Genomic DNA, 21,592 nt, shown 5'->3' with positions numbered 1-21,592 from the left:
CGATGATTTCATTTTTTTTTTCTCATCAATTTGATTTTTATTTGATTTTTTTAAAATAAATTTTTAGGTTATTTTCAGTTCGGGATAACTTAATGTTTAACTTTTATTTTTAAAAAATTACTTTTAAACTAATCAAATAACTTACACAGAGTTTAATTTTAAATTTAAGTTGATAATTGCTCATTTTATAATATTTTTTCTTAATTTAATTCTCTAATTTTTTTATTAGTTAATTAAATCGTCTTAGAACAACTTTCATATAAATTAATTTTAATATCAAATAAATATAAAAAATTTCAGTTTTATCTCTATTCATATTAAATTATATCTAGTTAATTCTTATATTATTTAATTTTGAATATAAGCTAAATAAAAAATCAAATCAAGAAATTTTAGTATTAATCTACTTCATCAAATTTAATAATACTATCAAATATTTCTTCACAACCTAAATATATTTTATTATATTATAAAAAAAAATTATCCAACCCATTCAATGATAAATTAGGTGAGACACAGAAGATCAAACAACAATATTAAAATCCGCAAAGGAAAACCCGGGTCTGTAACCAGACCCAGACCACTAATCACACTTTTTACAAGCTCTGAGTAACAAAGATATTTACAGTTTTTTTTTTTTTTTTTTTTAAACTATGCATTTTTTGATCGTATGATTACACATGGGCGTGTGGTTGCGACCCTCATCCTCACACATCTGACGTTCTGGCAGCGGCGGCGTTACTGGATCTCGGTTGCCGTAGAAGATCGATCAATGTCTCCGCCTGTCCATAATCATCCAGCACAAACCGACACCAAAACCCATCAACAATAATGCAAAGAGAAAAATAAAGACAATGACAGACATTAATTAATTATTTAATATTTTCTCTATTCTTTGTGTTTTTTTAAATAAACTCAATAAAATAATTAATAGAATTTCACTACTCTATTAACAACATGAAATTAATTATGGGGTTAACTTCCATTTTTTTAATTTTTTATCCAAAATAATATTATTTTAATTAAAAATCTGATATAATATTGTTTTAAAGTTAATTCGAATACCTAAACCAGATCTAATAACTACATAAACAAACTAATAAAGTTAAATATTTTAAGATAAATGTAAAAAAAAAGTAAGCGAGGAGAAAATAAAAACCAATTTCATTTTCTAAAAAGGAGAGTGAAATTAAAGAAGTGACTGACGTGGCAAACTTATGATGTACCACCTTCAGAAACATAACCAACAAAACGACATTGATTCCTAAAACAAGCATGCCACGTCAGTTGCAGCAGACATGAGGTCTTGAACAACCGGAAATTTAGAATTAGGCTCACCTTCTGCCTGGCGCGATTGGTGCCGGATTGTGTCAAAGCCACCAAAGCCGGAATCGCTCCTTCTCGAGCCACCATAGCTCGAAACACTAGATTATCTTCACAAATCTGCAACAATATCGACACCGCGATCTCCTTTTGCCTCTGCGACCCGACTTCAATAATTTCTAACAGAACTGGAATCCCTGCTTCTTCAACAACAGCGGTTTTAGCTTCAGGAACCGTAATCAACAGGCTCAAAACGAACGCTGACTTATCCACCATGTTAGACCCGAAATCAGCCATTAATTCCACTAGTGGTTTCATTATCCCAGCTTGGACGGCCCTGATTTTATTTTCCTTGGCCGAACATAACGAATATAGAGCAGTTGCTGCGTCTTTTTTCCCTCGAAATGCACCGGTTTCGAGGAGGTTTACTAGCAATGGAATAGCTCCTGACCGGCCGATTGCGACTTTATTCTCTTCCATTTGTGATAAACGAAGTAGAGCGCAAGCAGCGTTTTCTTTCGCCGTCGATGTACCGGTTCTCAGAGCCCTAACTAATGGTTTTATCGCGCCTGATGAAGCTATCAATTCTTTATTCTCGTCGCAGAGTGATAGATTCAAAATCGCAGTGACACCGTACTCTTGAAGCTGAGAATCAGACGATGAAATTAGCGAAATTAAGGGCTTAATTGCACCAGCTTTAGCGATTTTGAGGCGATCCTCTGGTTTGTTCTTGGAGAGGAGTCTGATCTCCATGGCTGCTTGTTTTTGCTCGTCAATCGAACAGGACTCGAGATCCGATACCAGTTGGCGAATTAGATCATCGGGATTCTCCGCTGCACAGGCTAGTAAGAACCGTCGATTTTGAGACGACGCCGTTTGGAACTCCCCTGATCTGTCGCTGTTACAGTCACTGAAAGCTGAGGAATCGTCATTAACACTCAATTTACTAAAGCTCTTCCCCGTATACTTGAAACTCCCAGAATTCTCCTTCTCCATAGCTGTAATTCTGGTATATAAATTCGGGTTGGATTGGGAATGGGTCCGAAATGGATATTTGGGTTGGGTTGGGTTAGTGGTGGCTGGGGTTTGTCTGGGGACGGTGGAGAGGGCTATGGTGGTCAAGAGACGAGGGAAGGTTATAACTTGTGAGCGTGGAAGAGATGCTAACACCTGGACAAACGGGAGGGCGTCCTTGGAAGGTGGGCTGACACGTGCACACTTTTGACCACACCAAATCCTAGTCAGCTCCGAGCACGTGCAAAAGATCACTCTTTAAACGCGTGCATGGAAGGCTCGCTTTCCGATAAAGCTCTTCGGACGGTTTTTTTGGGTGAATAATAAAGCTCTCGGACGTCGAGCTGACTTTGAGTGTTTTGTTTGGTTGTTCTTCTTTAGCACCTAGTGCGGGGTTTACTGGTTGGGGGTGAGAAAAAAAATTAAAAAATTAATTAAATTAAAAAAATTATTAAAAAATTTAAACTGAATAGGTTGGTTTGAACTAATTTTAGTTTTTTAATAAAAAAATTTGATTTATTTATTTTTAAAATAAAAATTAAATCTAACTTTGTATTCATAAATAGAAACGAATCATCTTTTTCAGTAATTATTATTAATAAACAAAAAAATTCATAATGCAAAAAAAAATAAAATAAGATACCAAATTGTATAAACTTAATAAATATCTCCTTGAAGTTATACTAGAGCTGAATCTGGAAAGTTGTATTTGAGATAAAACCTCCTTCTATAAAATCATATTTTGATACCACATGAAACAATTCAAAAAAATAAAGGGAATTACAAAAATAAAAGATAGAGATGCTAGGGTTTTATTGATCCTGCATGATTACAATAATATAAAAGAATAGGTTTAACTTGAATACAAAAAGATTATATATAGAACTAAATTGAAAAGAAAATAAAAATATTATTCTACAATAAATAAATGAAGTAAAATAGTTCTATGTTTCTTGACAATTAAATATGGCTTGGTGGTTTAATTTTATGATCCAGTGCAAATTTATCAATAACATATTTTTGACACATGATACATAAAATATAATATAATCTCATATTAAAAATACAAATTATAAGATCAAAGATAATTTTTTATTACACAGTTCAAATGTATTAAAATACATAGTTTAAGTAAAGATTCGTCCTAGTTTAAAAATACAACAGATTTATTTATGTTAACAAGTTTTCATTAAAAACATAAATATTTATCGAAGAGATAAAAAGACATGAAACAAGTTTATACTAAGAACATCAAACATAGCTATCCATCTTAAAGCATTGTGCCAAGAGTAACTTAAGAGTTTGATGCACCCAATAACTAGAGTCACGTGCCTAATCTTACAAACTAACATAATCACCCAGTTAGACATCCTTATCAATTTCTCGAACTTCTGACTCATCCTGAAATAAAGAGGGAAAATCTTCCTGAATTCCATTTACAACAATTAATTAATACTTGCATATACAACAGTCTGAGAATACAAGTCCAAGTACCTTTATTTACAAACAAAATAATCTGAACAACAATTCAAGAAATTGAATTGAAAAACCAAACTGCTAGAACAGCTTCTTTAACTTCTTTCGTGGTCAGTGGATGTCGTTGTTGTTATTTAGACCTCACAATGGCTGATGGACAAAATCTTATCGGCGACGAGGAAAAAAATAAGAGGGCTCGTTGAAGGTGGAAGTTGTATGCGGTGGTTGTTATTTTAATTTTGATTAAATTTTATTGTAAACTATTTTATATATTAATATGATTAAACTTAGATGATTAAAAAGAATTGGCATGACTGGGTGACCTTTATAGAATTAAAAAAATTAAAATTATAATCACATCATTTTAAACAAAATAATTCATCTTAATTATTCAAGAAGTGATTTTATACCCCCCAACGACTTGGTGCCCAGGAGGTCCCACCTTCATTTTTTTTTTTTTTTTAATGAAAAGTGGTCGATGAGGGGCAGTATTAACTTTAATATTAATGTTAGTATTAATTATTAGTCACTATTATGGTGCAGTGAGCACTGTTAACAGGGCTCGTCTAGGTATTTGGGTGCTGTTGATTGTTTGTTGCGATGCCGACTTAGAGAAGCACTTCAGGAAAATTCTTCCGTTAACCGCTCGAGCTTTCCATCAATCATGGAGCATCGATACAGGCAAGGCCATGCCAGGTCAACCATAAACTCCGCTGGGTTTGTCTTAAAAATGGAGCTCGTGCCCGTTGTTTGTCTCCCTAAGGTCAATGGTGAATTAATATTTTATGCAATTAGCTCTCCGGTCATGAGCAACCGAGATTGTTGCTAGGTGACCGCCTGATCTTTCCAAGGAGGGCTTGGGCCTTTTGGTTTCGATTCTGCTAAAATCTTAATGGGCCCACTTCAAACTATAAAAAATTATTGAAAGAATAGACCAGAGGCCTGGCTTGCCTAAATGGGCCCATTGACCGCATTGTGATTTTTTATTTTCTTTTAGCCTTTTCCGATTTTATTGCTTTTCTTTTGATTGTAAATGCTTTTATGACCTCACTTGTTGGTTGATTTAAAAAAAAAAGAACAAAAATTTATTGCTTGATGATTCTTGCAATTTTGAATTTTTATTGTATTTTATAAAATACACTCATGTATTCTCCACGGTGTTTTTGAAAATAAAGCATTAAAATAATATGCAATTTTAGAATTATTTATATTTAGATCCACCGTGACACCTAAAAAATATTAATAATGATTAATTCAATAACATTGTCAATTGTAGTGATCCAGACTTGATTGTCTAAATTGATTGAAGGTGACATTACGGTGGAATCATGATTTTAAAAAAAAAATCAATTCTTTTAACTTTAAAATATTTTTTTTAACTTTAAATTGTTTTAATTTGTTATGTCATAAATAAATTTTAAATAATAAAAAATATATTATTTTAATATATTTCTAAATAAAACACACTCTATGACCTAATTTAACTTATATTACACTCACAAGCACGAAATCTCATCACCAGGTAGTGAAAGTAGTGAAAAATCAATGATAGTCATGGGTGCGTATAATAAGCTTTTTCAGAGGGCATCATGGTGGTAGCCAATGTCAAGTAAAGGAATCTGGTCTAAATATCAAATATTAAAGAGAGAATTTCTTTAACTAATTGCAGGGGCGAACAAAATAATTGAAAATAATTGTTACTAGAAACAAATGATTTTCTGAATTTATTAAACAATTCTAAATATATTTTTTTAATGCAATTTAATTTTAATTTTAGAAATTAAAATTAAAAACTAAATCAAACCAAAGGAAATAATCCATAATAAAATGAAGACCAATCAAATTAATGTATATTTGATATTGTGGTGTAAGGTGTATTTTAAAAGTGTTTTTTATTTGAAAATACATTATTTTTTTTTATTCCCGAAATTAATACATCAAAATTAAAAAAAATACTAAAAAAACCATCAATTATTTTTCTTAAAAAAATTCAATCTAATCAAATATTTTAATTTAAACAAATCTGTTGAGACCCGTACTCAGTACTCACCTCTGCGAGCCGCTACTCCTACTATTCCCACTGGTTTTATTTGCATTCTCTATTTCTTTTCTTGGGGCCCAAGAGCAAAAATATCGGAGGCTTGCAAGAAGAGGCCCTTTCCTGGCTTATTGCACAATCCAAACAAAAATATATAGTCTGGTGGGCGTAGTAGGCTCTTATAAACCCCAGTCTTCTCCCCTCAAAACCCCCTCATTTCCGTTCTTCCTCCCCAATTCGCTCCTCTCTGTCTGCCTCTCAGAGCAATCATGAGCAAGGGACCTGGACTGTTCTCTGATTTCGGCAAGAAAGCCAAAGGTAGATCTCACCCCCCTCTTTCTCTTTCAAACTAAGCTTCTTATATTGTATTGGTTTGCAGATGTGCTCAACAAGGACTACAGCCCCGACCAGAAGATAACAATCCATTCTTCTAGTTTCTCTGGGGTGGTTCGTTTTCTCATCCCTCTGCAATCTCTTCTCTTATCTCTCAACTTGTACGAGCATTAGCAGTCTATTATTGTTTTTTTTTTCTTGCTGCTTGGATCCAGCTCTGTATGTTGAATGCTTGCACGACTTATTTAGTTTCCGCTATGTTCTTGGATTTGTTTCTTTGATTAGGCCCACGATTATTGTGCTGCTTTCATTGATGTTTAATCTCATCACATTCACTTTTTTTAAAGATTAATCTCATTGTAGTGTTACATGTGTAGTCATATGCTTGTCAGTGCTGTTGTGTACTGCTATGCTTGCTGCTCATCACAAGGCAGTAAATGTTTACGATTCGCTAAATCAAGCAAGGAGAGTCAATGTTGTGAAATGAGTTGCAGGGACTATGTACTGTCTGCTGTTCTAGCATGGCAACTAAATGACTAAGGATGTAGTTTGTAAACTCGTAAAGTAGCTTGATATGACACGTTTGGAATAGCCAACTAGCTTGATAAATCAACAACATTGAGATTTTGCATGATATTTTTTAAAAAATAAAAGAAAGTGTCAAATTTATTTTTCATAGAGGAGTAACTGTAGGATTTAGTATCTAATGGATTGCGTGACTGGAAATATCTCGCATGATAATGAACAGAAAATATCTGTGAAATAAAGATGGCAGACACTAAAATGTAGTTGTTTGTGGGCATAAAATGGATTAGGTTTTCTGCAAATCGGTATACTGCTTTGTGTTTTCTTGTTGATGTATAGGATCATCTGATGGTTCTATGTCATCTGCCCTTTTCCTCCATTGTAGGAGACAGAATGCTCTTTCAAATTAGCATTAGGCAGGTTCGAAAAGCATCCTGGGAATAACTCTGGAACAATATATTTAGGAACATTTGCTTCTCTTTTTTCCTTCTTCTTAGTGATTGTTTAAAGCTTGGTTGAAGATCTTTCTTTCCAAATCACATATTTGTGCACGCCCAAATTTATAGTTTTACTTGTGTCTCCAAGGTGTTACCATGCGCTGCCAATGTTAAATGACAATTGACTGGGGCTTTTCTTTTCCTTTCTCTGTGAGTAAAAGAGCAATGATATTATATCTTTTATCTTCAGGCTCTTACTTCAAATGTGGCCAATAAAGGAGGCCTGTCTTCTGGAGACGTGGGAGCACGTTACAAATACGAGAATGCTGAATTTGATGTTAAACTGGAAACAGAATCAAATGTAACCCCCGCACTGTTTCTTTCCAAAATCCAAGTTTCACAATATTGTTTTTCTAACAATACTCTGTTTCACATAACAGATTGTAACAACTCTCAGTGTCACAGATTTTCTGCCATCCACAAAAGCTATTGCTTCAATTAAACTGCCTGATTACAACTCTGGCAAGGTACTAAAGTTCACATGGTTTATATTGGACGTAAACATGATCTCGTAAATGTTAATTGCTTATTATTATTAAGCTGTCTGTTCTTTTCTATCACAGTTTGAGGTGCAATATCTACATCAACATGCTAGTTTCACTGGAGCTTTGGGTCTGAACAAGTCCCCCGCTGTTGATTTTTCAGCAGCCATTGGTACTCCTAGCATTGCTTTTGGTGCAGAGGCAACCTATATAACAGCTTCTGGTGAATTTGCAAAGTACAACACCGGTGTGAGCTTGACAAAGCCAGATTCCAATGCTTCAGTGATTCTGTAAGTCTCAATTTTTATGTTCATTAACAGAAAATAAGAACATTTTGAGATACACTTCGTGTGGAGAGAAAATGAAGATGTGCAAATCACAAAAATCAAAATTGTTCCTATAAAGGAATCTTGTTCCCCAACATTTTACAGATTAAGATAAATGATTTTCTCGGCTCTCTGTATGCTTATGAAATGGCTTTCGCTTTCTTATCTATCTTTTACTATTCTTACATGGTACATCTTATACCTTGGAATTTAGATTTGTTACACCAAGATGCATCAGTACTCAATAGTTTGTTGGAGTATAAAAGGGAAACACCACGAAACAATGGCAAGGATATTTTCAAGCTTGAAACAAGGCAACATCATCAGTGAAGTGTTTTCTTTTCTTTTGACAGGGCTGACAAAGGAGACTCAATAAGGTTTTCCTCTTTATGTAACCTAAATCAGCTGAATGGAGGAGCTGTGGTGGGAGAGATTAGTCGTAGGTTCTCTACTAATGAGAACACATTAACTGTCGGATTTTCATATGTAGTTGATCCACAGACACTGCTGAAGGCAAAGCTCAACAACCATGGCAATCTGGGGGCTCTTGTACAACATGAGCTCATGCCCAAGTCCTTCCTGACAATTTCTGGTGCCTTTGACACCAAAGCCTTGCAGAATACTCCCAAGTTTGGGTTGGCACTGTCTCTTAAGCCTTGATCGGCCATTTTTGTTTAATGGTAGACATGATACAATCAATTTCTTTTGTAGAACTCTTAATTTCTCTCCTCGCTTTTCTACCTTTTGGCATTCTAATAAACTACAGTTTTTGTAAACACCATTTGGATAGCATATTTGCTATAGAAAAAAATAGCTGCGGACTGCTTTCCTCTGAGCGTTGCACGTATTTTTAGGTGACTGGTTGAGTCCGTACTTACATCTATTGTAGCCTTTTTCATTTCATGCATCCTTTGCCTTAAGCGGTGGTTGAACCTGGCTTGCCATTAGCATTATTAACATTAACATTAAAAATAATAATAATTTTTTCTTCCTTTTTTTTTAATTTTAATTTCTTTATTTAATACTAACAAAAAAAAAATTTAAAAAGAAGGGATTTTACCCTAACAAAACACTATTTATTGAAATAATATCTTGATTCCTTCCTTTTGTTTTTTTATTTTTATTTTTAATTTCTTCTTTTAATATTAGTTTATTTGAGATTAAGTTTTTTAATTTTTTATGATGTTTATCCGAATCTCATGATTCAAAATACTGGTTTGATAAGTTAACTCAATTGATTTACACTTTCCTTTCTTTTTTCTAGTTTTTTTTTTCTTTTAATTTTATCATTTAATATCGAGTTGATTGAGAATTAGACTACATGATTTGTTTTTATTTATTTTTTATGAGGTTATCCTCGTTTCATGACTCATGTCATATGTTTGGCGGGTTAACCTGAATTGACACAAGTTATTATTTTTTATTTTTTTAATTAAATCTTTTTTTAAAACTCATATTTCAACATTAGATTGATTGGAAATTATACTTTATATTTTATTTTAATTGGGTTATTTTGATCTCATGACCTAGTTTTTAAGTTTGGTACATTAATTCGAGTTGACTTAGATTTTTTTTTTAATTGTTTTTTTTTTCAATTTCATCATTCAACATTAAATTTATTAGAAATCGAGTTTTATAATTTCTTTTGATTTACTTTCTATCGGTTTTTATGGTCTCATGATTCGACATGTTAATTGACAGGTTAACTCGGGTTGACCTGAATCGATCCAATATATTGTTGTCTCAATATTTATAAAACAAATCTTGTCTTGAATATTTATTTTCAGTCAAATTATGTTTTTTATTGGTCATCTAAGTTGTCTTTGGAGCCATCAAATTGACCAGGGCATATCGGGTCAATTCTCACACGGTTTTTAATAATTTTTCTAATAAAAAAATATGAGCAATGCCTATAAATATTTTTTATATTAAAAAAATTAATTCGACCCGTAGCGAAGCACAAGACAGTAATATAGTGTAACCACTAAATCAAGGTATCTCCATTTCAGGAGTCCCTGAAGTTTCAAGTAATCTTTAGAATACTAGTTATGTGACTCGTACTTTGTTGAAGGTAAGATATTTTTATTTCCTATAAAAAAATTGTATATGCAAGTTTTTTCAACGTGTTTATGTGGTTAAAAAAAATCTAAGTTCAAATTAATTTTTTTATGCATACATGTAATCAAATAAATTGAGAATTATGTATGTGAATAAATACATAAAAGTCATCAATGATATTTAAAAATAAAACTTGAAAAATTATAAGAAAGATGTAGATTAAGATATTTAATTTTAAAAAATGAGATATTTACTCGGTTGTATTTGCTAAATTTTTTTGTTAAAATAATTTTTTTATTTAAACAAACAATAATAAAAATAGAGACAAATTAAATTGATCGAATAAAATAAAAGGGGAAAAAAATATCATGCAGGGCTGCACATATTAAAAATATTATCTGAACATTTTTTTTTTTTTTCAAAAATAAAATTCATCCATACTAAAGATAAAAAAAATATTGATGAATCAGGAAAAACTCTTTAAATTTAAATATATAACTTAAAAAGTAATTTTCATTCAAAAAAGACTTTACAAACAAAATAAAAGATATAAAACACTAATTTAAATATAAATTAAAAAATAGAGAAAAAACCATAAAAAAAATCATTAATTTTAAAAAAATAGAAATAAAAAAGCAAAAGTCAGGTGATGCTGGTCCTCACAAACAAGGCCAACACGCTTGGTCTATTTTGTTAGGGCCCGCGCGCTGCCTTGCCCTAGCAGGCCCATGCAATTGGAAAAAAAAATTTGAAAAAAAAATTAATAACGCATCGTTTGATTTGTCTAGAATCAGGGTTTAATTTTTTTAACCAAAAATCTGTTTCTCAATCTATTTTTGACCCAAAACACCTATAAAACATCATATAAACCATAATAAACCTATTTATAACCTCAACAAACCAAAATTAACCTGAATTAAAAAATTAACTCGATCTCATATATGTTTTTTTTATAAATTTTATAGGTAAAAAAACACCTAATATGAACTCTCACCTAATAAATTTTAGAATAATACTTAATATTTTGCAGTGATTTAAGTATATTAATCCCTCATTATATAAAGTAACGAGCTGGCTCCATCTTTCTATATTCCACCTAATCAAGTTGACTAGGTATAAAATATGATAGAAAGCTGTGGATAGTTTGAATCATTCCTGTTATATACTGATGGATTATACTCTTCCTGAACTCTCGAAGGGTCAAACGAATAGATTATGAAGAAATGGGTAGGGATGGCCATTGCACAACATGATCACGGCCAGAGGTAGATAGCTCATCTGAGCTATTTTCTTCCGTAGATTATGGCTAACTTGATCTTCCTAGTGCTATCTGTTGAAAAATGCAACTTTTGGTAAAGATGGCGACAAGAACTGCCCCCAGCAGCGACAGATTGCCTTCAAGAGATGCATGTATCATGTTAGCAATTACAGGTTGCCATATGTTTTGTATGCGTCCCTGTATTCCAAAAACTCTCTAATTTTATACCAAAGTGTTGATTTTAAAGCAGTTAACCGTGGTTTAAACTGTTCGCGTAATGAAAATTGTTGAGGAAACTATGGTAATCTGCATTTATAAAACGCACAAAATTGACCCTTTCGGCAGCGGGTTTAGCAGTTCGTTCCCTTAAAATCTGAGCCAGCTTCATCTGATGTTATACTGATGTAATATCGTTATGGTCAATGTTTTGGTCATCTCATCTGCACCGAGACAACCTATCATCAAATTATTGTCTAATTTAGTTCAACTCGAATTATATCAAACTTCAAGTCTTGAGTATCTTGCTGAGCTTAACAAGAACGCACACCAATATAATATCTTGTTTTAAATTCGAGTTCTCTCCTTTACTTGTTTTAAATTGATATTTAATTTAATTCAACTAGAATTATATAAGCTATTAAGTCTTGAATTTATTGCTGAGTTGAACAAGCACGCACACCAAAATAATATCTTGCTTTGACTAGTAAGTTCTGTACTTTACTGGCTTCTAATAATGCCCGAGTAAATGTCTCGAGGGATATCTAGCATTAAATTAGGGAATAGAATAAGTACTTTCAAAATACAATTATCGGCTCCATGGATGGCAGTGATTTTCGCATATATAAGAATAATTCCAATGACTATGACAGAATGCACTATGTTTCTTGTTTTATTAGACTCGGTCCTGACAGAGACCTCGTTGACAAAATAGTGTTTCACACTATTTTAAGGTTTTAAAACCTCAGTGGTCCTCAAATGTAGACAGTTGCAGCCGTCTATGCACAGTTGGGGCTTCGTGAATCTATGATTGAAAATGCAACAAAAAAAAATAAAAGATATTTTGATGATATCTAGATATTTTTAAGTATGTTTGATAGTGTTATAGTGGTTGTTTTTTAAATAATTTTTTATGTTGAAATATATGCTAATGATATTTTTTTTATTTTTTAAAAATTATTTTTGATATTAGTACATCAAAACATCTAAAACATATAAATCATATTAAATTTTAACAAATTTGTTTTTTTAAAATTTTATAGAAATACGGTTTTAATGATGTTTCCAAACACATCTTTCTTTGAATTTTCCAAGGCACGAGTAGCACGATCACCAACGCGAAATGCATAAAACATTAAAACAATAACTCAACATTTCAAGGTTGAATCTATGCCTTAAATCATCAACAAAACACCAAAACAGTAACTCAAAACACTAAAACAATAACTCCATTTTGATGACAAATTAAATTAGCTGTTTCAAGTGAGTATTACTTCGGCTCATAGTTATCAAACAAAACATTATTATTTCAATAAGAACAGGTAATCCAGTGATCACCAATAACCTAAACCCTTTTCTAAATATGGGCACTAGGTCTCATTATCAAATGAGCATTAGGTAGCAAGGAAAGCCCAGTGCTTCAAATGTCCACTTATTATAATCGTGTTATCCCACACGGGTTTTAACGAACTTAATAGCCAGTATCAATAATAGCCATTTCACAACAATCCAATCCAAAAATCAGATTCCTGAGCAGAAACAAGAACAAGATCCCAACAGAACAAGTCTCATTGGCACAAACTTTAAGTACACACAAGCAGGATCTGACAAGTAATAAAAGAAAATACAATTCCAGAAAGATAAAAAAAGAGAGAGAGAGCCTCACACAGAGACAAAGAAACACCGACAAATGCCTCAAACTGGAGCATACAGCTCTGGAACAAAAGAAAACCACCTGAAGCCACAGCTCCACTTCTCAGGCAATGAAGGGCATCTAGGGAGCCAATGCCAAGTCCTCCTTGACACCTTGTAATACAATATCTCTGGCCATGTATAGCAGCAAATACAGATCATCCCCTCATGCAAAAAGCAGTAAACACGGTCGTAGTTGTGGTAACTAACTGATAAAAACTTCTTACACATCATTTCAGGCAAACTTTCTACTTCGATCCAATTCCTTTCACCATCCAATTCCCACAATTTCATGCTTCTTGAAATCCCGTTTCTCCCAACTCCACCAATCAAATAGAGCCTCTTCTCACCATCACTAACCAACCTAACAAATGTAAGGTCCCCTGGCAATTCATTGTCTAATCGCCCCCACCTTCCACTCTCCAAATCAAAGCACACTATAGAAAATGGCTCTGAGGTGGTAAAATACAACGACCCGTTAAAGAACACGCCTTCTTGACGATAATTGTCACCTAAAATTGGCTCAAAGCCATCGAACTTTTGCCAAGAGTGGACTTTTGAATCATAAACAAAAACAGAATTTGAAGAGAACGACTTCGAACATAGCACAAAAATCTTGTACCCAAATGACATGGACACGAAAACAAATGACTCAAAAGCAAAAGGATGACTTGGGAATTCCACAATCCTTGAAGATTTAGCCACGAAGTTGCACACAAGTAAAGAACATGAACTAGGAAGAGAGAAACAAATGAGCCCGTTAGAAGATGAAAGAAGTGTACAAGATGGTGAAACATTAGAACCAGTACCAGGTAATAAAAGAGAGAGTGATAAAGCTAAGTTGCGCCAGGAGCCAACAATAGAATCATACAGAGGGAATTGCTGGAAAAACTGAGGGTGAGAAAGCAAGAGAAAAGAAGAGAAAGGAGAGCCAGAAGCTGTGTGTTTGGACATGAAAGAGGGAGAAAACAGAAGAGACTTGAAATGCTTACTAGTTGATCTCAAATTCAAGAACGTTTTTAAAGGTAAGAAAGATAGAACATGCTCCAGTAGCTCCTCCGGTAGACGGCTCCAGACTGCTGGATCCATCTCTGGTGATCTTGATGGAGACTGTAGACTCTTTGGCATCATGGCTGGTGTCAGATCTTTACCAGAGGTAGCTAGCAACCTAATCCCAGCTGTTTTGGCCTTCTGAACTAAAACGTAGGCTAAAGACAGGTACATAAGCAGGTTAGTGTGCTCCGAGGTCTCTGTACTGTCAATGAGATCCCTCATTTATCTAAACTTTCTTTTTAATCTAATCCTTTTACTATTTCTTTGTTCATATCGTTAGTGTCTTTGTTATTAACAACGTTAATTGATGATTAAAGCTTTTTTTTATTCTTAGTTTATTTCGTATTTCTTAATTTTTTTCAAATATATAAAATTATATTCTAAATCAAACAATGCACCTAAATGATTAAATAACACCATTGATTGATGGCGAGCGATTAATATAAGGGTTGGATTGAGAGATTTCAAAACTGAAGGACCTTATTGAGATAAAACCAATAGTATATGGACTTCCAAAAGCTCATAAAAGCTGTCTTCTAGATGTGCGAGTGGCGTGTTCAATTAGTGTCTTTGGCTGCATCGGCCGGCAAGAAAGAGAGGGGCAAAAGCCATAGACTAAAAACAGACAGGGATAAAACCCATTGACTAATAAAGATTAATACTTCAAAGTCGTTGTTCTGATCAATTTGAAGCACAGTGGTAAAGGATTGGTTGAACCAAAAAGTGGGTGTTCTACTGGCAAGTTGGCTCTCAAATTTGCAGATAGAATCGGTCCACTCTTTGCTTACAGATTGAGCATTTGTAGATAAAGAAGAGCACCTACTATTGACCATATTAACGAGGACACTCCTTCGACACTTTCACCAATCTTCATGACCTTCCCTTTTCTCTCCTAAAAAGGGGACCGGCCACTCGGGTATAAGTTTGACAATGGGCCATGCGCTACAACCAGAGCCAAGACCGAGCCGAGAGCTGCCAGCCAAGTCTCATAACTAGGGTATAAGTTTCTATTGTTTCAACTGTTCCTCAATTCATGTACAATTTTAACTCGGGAGTCGATATACAAAGCCACTAAAGAATTTACTAACGAAACAAAAAGAAAAGTCACTGGAGGAAGATAAACTAGGGCACGTGCAAAATACATAAAGGTCAGATATCCAGTACAAATCGATGCGGCAACAGATGTCAATCGCTCCAGTTATCTTGATCCTCAGCTGGACTAGCATCCTGCATGTCCATGTCAAAACTCAGTGAGAAAGCAGCAACAAATGCTTAATATCAATATAACCCTTTATCTGAAGCAATAGTTGACAACTTAATCTATACAAACTAAATCAGTTCAGAAGGTCTGCAACCTCGTTGGAAATCAATCTGGCCGGGGACCAAACTAGAATTTGTCTATCATTGCCACCTGTGTACAGTTCCTGGAACAATGAATCACCAATCAAGTAGGTGCTGTTGTAATAAATAAATGGCCAGTGAAGTGCATTTCTTACATGTAAAATCCAACAAGATCCTGCAGCATTGTATTGTACTACGAATGCAAGGCACATGAAGTTTTTTCGAAGTTTTAATAGCAAGTGAGAAATCAGGTATGACAAGCCCGATTTATGAACACATTCCAAGTTTCCAGATGAAATTTTGTTTTTCTACTTTTTAAGAGAGAGCTGTGCTACAATCTTATGCAGTCTATCACTACCTTGTCGTTCTCCAATATTAGAAACCCTGCTAACCTGATATGAGCACCCCACAAGTCTCTCCCTAGTCTCAGAATACTTGGAACAGGTAATGCTTAAACTACTCATTTTGACTTCTGGATATCTGATATTCATGAATGCAGTGGGATGAAGGTTTCACGACTATGACTGCATGAAAAATCTAGCTGGTAGCATGGTAATTAAGCTGATAAAGTGATAACTAGAAAAACCTTGGGAAAATGTACAAGAATAGGATGAAACCTGATCTTGAGAACTAAACCAGCAACAGTTCACATACTCGTAATGGCCACGAAATGTCACATACGTCTTACCCGACCAAACATCAAATGCCTAAAAAATTCAACGGAATATATTAGGTTTCAATAAAGGGCAGCGTCACACTCACATTCACAATTAAATAGAGAACACAAGGTACATCAGGAATGTTTACTTTCACAGAGGTCATGCATGGAACAAAAACGAGATTTGAATCCTGAGCTGTGGCCAACTGAATTGGCTTGCTAGTTTGTAAGCGTGCAGTTTCAAAGTTCACAAGGGTATTGCGGCCTGATTCGACATCCCACAACCTTATTCTTGAATCTGATCCTGCAATCCAGAAGCATCATGGAGAGAAAGATGGAGTCAGATAATAATTAAAAGAAAAAAGATAACTTGACATGTACATAAGAAAAAAAAAAAAAAAAACTCATAAGAGTGATTGGTTACCAGTATTAATGAAATGTCCAGCATGGGTAAAGGAGCCTTAATTGATCCTTAATAACTTGTTCGCAGAAATATTTTTAGTTTAATAATTTTGCAAATACTAAGATCATTTTCCATAGAAACTTCTTCAGTGACTTTCAAGAAGATGCATCCTATTTTAGCTCATTGAGTCAACACAAACACCTTCTTCAGCCACCCATCAAAACAGATATGTTAAAATACTTTACACAACTTGAGGAAATCTTGAAGGGGCAGTCATTATGAAACAAACAATATTGCTCAATTCCCTGATTTGGACAACTTCTATTGGACAAATTATTAGACCCATGAGTCTCTATCTCCTATCTGCAGCATCGTAATCAAGGCATGAGTTCTACGTGGATCTTTCTCAAATTTCAAGCAGCCAATTAGCAGTACAAATTATAACCAAATCCCACAATTATATCAAAGAATGCAAGCTACCTTATACTCAACATGTACAGGTTCAAATTTCGTGAAGCATGAGTTCTACACGGATCTTAATTTTCAAGCAGCCCGTTAGTAGTACAAGTTATAACCAAATCCCACAAATATATCAACGTTTGCAAGCTACCTTATACTCAACATGTACAAGTTCAAATTTAATGTAAGCTCTCACTTTTAAAAAATAAAACCATATCACAAAATCATCTGTTATTAACTTTAGGTAAATAACACAACTCAACCTGCACTTAGAAGATACATGCCATCTTCAGTTATTTTTAAACCAGTAACAGCACCATAATGTGCAGTGGCACGATCCTGACTTGACAACATCCCTGGATGTAATCGTTGCTTGAGATATCCCTTGGCTGGAACTTGACCAAGAGGTGAATGCTTTATTCCATTCCCACCACCAGATTTCTTTTGAGGCATCCTTGGTTTTCCAAGGAGATTTTGGCCTTTAGATAGTGCCTTTGAAGTTGAAACCTGAATGATAACACCCAGCTATTGTTAATAGAAGAACAGACAGAGACATATTAGTCAAAGGGTTTTCCTGTTGCAAACAATTCTTTACAGGTGGGGAAAAAGAGAAGAAAAGACGAGAAAACACTTCATCAACAATCAGAACACGTGCAAGAATTGCAACCCTGTATTGAGTTTTCTTGGTAGCGCGACATGAGTGTCCAGAACATATGGAAAGAAATATTAATGAAGTTGAGTGGACGATAGCTTGCAGCATGAAAAAGCTTTGTCAACTAAGGATTTGTTTTTGGAGAATCTAAAGAAGAGCATAAGAAAACAACCTTACTCACGGCAGATCGTGCAAGCACAGGTGGCCGTCTGCCAAGCTGAGACTGGGACTGATCCAAAACAAGAAAACATCCAGCACGCCTGATATCCCAAAACCGTATGGCACCATCACATCCCCCAGTAACCAGAACCCATTCACTTGAAGTAGACCATTCCACTGTCATAACACCATCTGCCATTAAGGAAAATAACAAAGAAGCACATAAAGTATGCATGACATAATCAAAATAAATTGAATTCATACAGCATGGACACATAAAAAAACAGACAAATTACAAACCATAAACTGATAAACATACCACGATGACCAGATAGCGTATGCGCAAATGCCCCCGAAGCAATATCACAGAGTCGAACTTGAACATCTTCAGTTCCAGCGGCTATTAACATATGAGAAGTTGCCAACGGAGACATTGCAGTTCTATACACCTTTCCAGGCATTTTGAAATTGATAACCATCTATACCAACATCAAATACAACAATTCAAAACCTCATAATCATAACAAAAACAATCAAGCTCAAGCGTTTGGCACTAGCACAATATACCTGGGTGGAATTTGTATCCCAAACTTTAATATAATGATCATAAGAACCAGTAACGAATAGGCCCGTGTCAATTGGATACCAAATAGCAGAAGATATGGCAAATTTATGACCATTTTGATGTTGCTTGTCAATAGTAATTAAAGACTTGTGCTTGGCAATAAGAGCTCCTTCTCCTCCCCCTTCAAAATCCGTGGCATGTTGAATATCAAAAACAGAAGCTGATGCATCTGATGCCCCGGATAATAAGTATCTCCCCTCTGTCAAATCAACCTGATTTTTCATTTATCAAAACAAAAACATGCTGCAGCAGCTTCCCCCAGGAATAACACTATATCATAGAAATTAATTGGTTTAAAAAGAGAAAGAAATTTCGGGTGTGGTAAGTACCTGAAGAGAGTTGATGGAACCTCTGTGAGGGGAGACAACGTCTTTGTAATTGGAGAGTTGAAGATTAGAGATCCTGGAGGAACTGACCCGGTTCTTGAATGAATTGGGGCGGGTTTTGCCCGCTTCTCTGTCTTTGATTTCCCTCCACATTCTCGAAGCATATCTTCGGCCTAAAAAAGCACGGCCTTTCTTGCTTTCAACCTTCGAAGCTTCTTGCTTTATAATTTAGTTGAATCTTCGAAAAAATTAAAGTCCCAGTTGAAAAGAGGGGGACAGAATATTACTCCTAACTGTTGGTTGTCCAAGTTGTTGCTGAACAGTATCGTGGCGTGGAGTTGTATCTGGGTGGAAGGGAAGATTATCCAGTGGCTTGGTTTTGGACATGAAGTAGCCCAGTTGTGAAATGGGCATCCACTTCGCCGTTGGCCTCACCGAGGTTGTTGCCCTTGAGGTGAGGTCATGGGGCGGCAATGGCTTTTATAATCAATTCGAGGTTTGGGCTTGTAAGAACCCGAGTTGGCCATTCTGTTGGCCTTTTCTTGCTTGCAGGCCCTAAATAGTGGTAAAAACAGTTCTGACTTGGAAAAGCTTAATGGTATATGTTTATCAACATGGATGGATAAGGGGGGAGATTGGAAAGATCGATGAGGCACTGGGATGATGGAGACCATAGCTGTCGGACTCGGTAAGAGATTTGGGTCATTAGGTTAATTTATGAATAACTAGGTTAACACAAATCCATTATTTTTGTTTATTAAAATGATATTATATATATATATTTTTTAAATTACTGGCTTTAATTTGTTGCCAATCAACTCAGGAGGAGGCAATCTATTAAGTAATCTAAATTTGATCGCGTTAATATTAAACCAAAATAAATTAAAACCCAACATAATGCATGCTACTTAATTAGTTGGGATCCCCCAATCTTCCAGGTCACCATGGCTCCTTTTTCTTCATTGTTATAGGACATGACACGAGCGCGATCTGGTTACTGGATCGAGTGGATTTGTGGGTTAATGGATTTACTTTATATTTTATTTTAAAAAAATATATATAAAACAATATTATTTTAGCTTTTTTTTTTATATGTTGCTCAAGGTTAAAAACAAATAAAATAGAACGGCATTGTTTTTAATTTATCTTAACCAAACCAAATCTCATAATTAACCTGCAAAACCAGACCGGGTTACATTTACCTCCTCTCCAATACTAATGAAAAACGTCGCGTCTGTACCTTCCAAGCTTTAATTCAGGCTTTACAATCTGTCCAGGACTCCAGGGGAGGCATGGAAGCGGTTGGGTGGTTAAATCAGCTATTAATCGTGGATTTATGGCTTAAAAGTAATTTTTATTTAAAAATATATTAAAATAAAATATTTTATTTTTAAAAAAAAAAAGTATTTGTAACAGTAATATCATTAAAATAATCTAAAACATAATAATTTTTTTTTTTAAAAAAGAACTTACACCGCGACTCCCACGCATGCTTAAAAAAATATTAATTAGCTGAAGAATTACACGGTGGGAAATTAATATTCGAGGTGACATTAGATGATGTGACTTGGGAGCGGACGACGACGACTTTCCTTTTCTTTTTTCTTTTTTTTTCTTTAAAAAGTGAAGGACTTCCTCGGAACCTGCAGATGGCTGAAATATTGGGAGAGAGAGGTCAGAGACCCTCCAGGCCATGGCTCAATCTTGACAGGAATTCCTGAATTAAAAATGCACAACATGACAACAAAAGGCATCGCCAACATCTGTGCTCCTGCTTCCCATCAGTCCACTGAAACTTATTGGCAGAGAGAGGGAGAGCACGTGATCTGTTTGTTCCTTTCTGAACCGATCTGCCTTTTATTTTCTCTTTCTAATCTCGTAACGTCACCGATCCAAAGGCTTTCCCAAGCTTTCCCGCAAATCGTCTTGAAGCTTTCAGGCCATTTCTGCGAAAATGTTTAAAGCCTGTCAAAGTACATCCATGGACCCTGTTTCTCAGATGAATGCATGTGCTGTTGCATGCAGTTATGACTCGCGAGCTGTGCTCAGTCATTGAAATCACCATAATCCGGTGTTGGCGATCTCGTTCTATCGAGTCAAGATCTTGTACAGTTCATTAGAAATCTAAGTTACATCAGGTTTGAAATGCCAAGTTTCTTGAATTATTGAACACCGTGGCATCGCAGATTTCCGTTTGCACCTCTAAGTTTCCGACTTCCTTCCAAAGAGTGGCTCTACATCTCCGATCATCCTTCGCCATTGACTGCACTTATCAAGTATTTGAAAACTAATCGCCATGGATATAAAATTTCCCACAATCCCCCCTCTCTCAGAATGCGACGCAAAATGCACCTAGATTAATCAGATTAGATTAATTTGAATCCATGCTCAACAGATTATTTAAAGTCATTTAAAAAAAATCAATTATTAGACCGTGAAACTAATCATAAGATTCATAATCGATATTTTAACCCAGTGAATTAAAACTTGATCCAGACTTTGTTTTATTTTGATTTGGATATTAACATGATTTAATTTTAATTTTAATTTATGATGATATTATTTTGATATTAATTGAGATTGACATGATGATAACTATGATTATAGCTCATATCATTAGATGATTGGAAATTTTCAAATAAGACAGGAGAAGGAATAGAATAGTAAAAAATGCTTTC

General features: G+C 34.6%; 4 protein-coding genes across 5 annotated transcripts; 1 reads left to right on the top strand and 3 right to left on the bottom strand.

Annotated features, from left to right (window-relative positions):
* Positions 1-523: 523 nt before the first annotated feature.
* On the bottom strand, positions 524-2,460 carry LOC118035441 (U-box domain-containing protein 14). Its single transcript, XM_035041011.2, has 2 exons — positions 1,339-2,460; positions 524-782 (listed from the first exon to the last, which is right to left on the bottom strand). Exons 1-2 carry the CDS (start codon positions 2,317-2,319, stop codon positions 708-710), a joined length of 1,056 nt encoding a protein of 351 aa, XP_034896902.2. The 5' UTR covers positions 2,320-2,460; the 3' UTR covers positions 524-707.
* Positions 2,461-6,008: 3,548 nt separating this feature from the next.
* LOC118036785 (mitochondrial outer membrane protein porin 2) lies at positions 6,009-8,849 on the top strand. The gene is made up of 6 exons (XM_035042619.2): positions 6,009-6,169; positions 6,231-6,298; positions 7,397-7,507; positions 7,587-7,673; positions 7,770-7,978; positions 8,368-8,849. The coding sequence occupies exons 1-6, from the start codon at positions 6,121-6,123 to the stop codon at positions 8,672-8,674; spliced, it is 831 nt and encodes a 276-aa protein (XP_034898510.1). The 5' UTR covers positions 6,009-6,120; the 3' UTR covers positions 8,675-8,849.
* Positions 8,850-13,043: 4,194 nt separating this feature from the next.
* Positions 13,044-15,122, bottom strand: LOC118036807 (F-box/kelch-repeat protein At5g43190). The gene has a single exon (XM_035042646.2). The coding sequence runs from the start codon at positions 14,511-14,513 to the stop codon at positions 13,242-13,244; it is 1,272 nt and encodes a 423-aa protein (XP_034898537.1). The 5' UTR covers positions 14,514-15,122; the 3' UTR covers positions 13,044-13,241.
* Positions 15,123-15,274: 152 nt separating this feature from the next.
* Positions 15,275-19,344, bottom strand: LOC118036796 (WD repeat-containing protein ATCSA-1). Of its 2 annotated transcripts, none has more exons than XM_035042640.2 (9): positions 18,918-19,344; positions 18,531-18,800; positions 18,283-18,442; positions 17,977-18,140; positions 17,416-17,659; positions 16,440-16,594; positions 16,250-16,339; positions 15,647-15,715; positions 15,275-15,518 (listed from the first exon to the last, which is right to left on the bottom strand). In XM_035042640.2, the coding sequence occupies exons 1-9, from the start codon at positions 19,065-19,067 to the stop codon at positions 15,477-15,479; spliced, it is 1,344 nt and encodes a 447-aa protein (XP_034898531.1). In that variant the 5' UTR covers positions 19,068-19,344; the 3' UTR covers positions 15,275-15,476. The 2 variants fall into 2 exon arrangements, with proteins under 2 accessions (XP_034898531.1, XP_034898522.1); XM_035042631.2 differs by having other exon boundaries at positions 17,977-18,155; positions 18,918-19,340.
* Positions 19,345-21,592: the final 2,248 nt, after the last annotated feature.

Source organism: Populus alba, chromosome 14 (assembly GCF_005239225.2).
Source record: "Populus alba chromosome 14, ASM523922v2, whole genome shotgun sequence".
Classification (NCBI taxonomy): Eukaryota; Viridiplantae; Streptophyta; class Magnoliopsida; order Malpighiales; family Salicaceae; genus Populus; species Populus alba.
The sequence above is the reverse complement of the archived record's forward strand: the minus strand, read 5'-3'. Positions and strand labels throughout refer to the sequence as shown.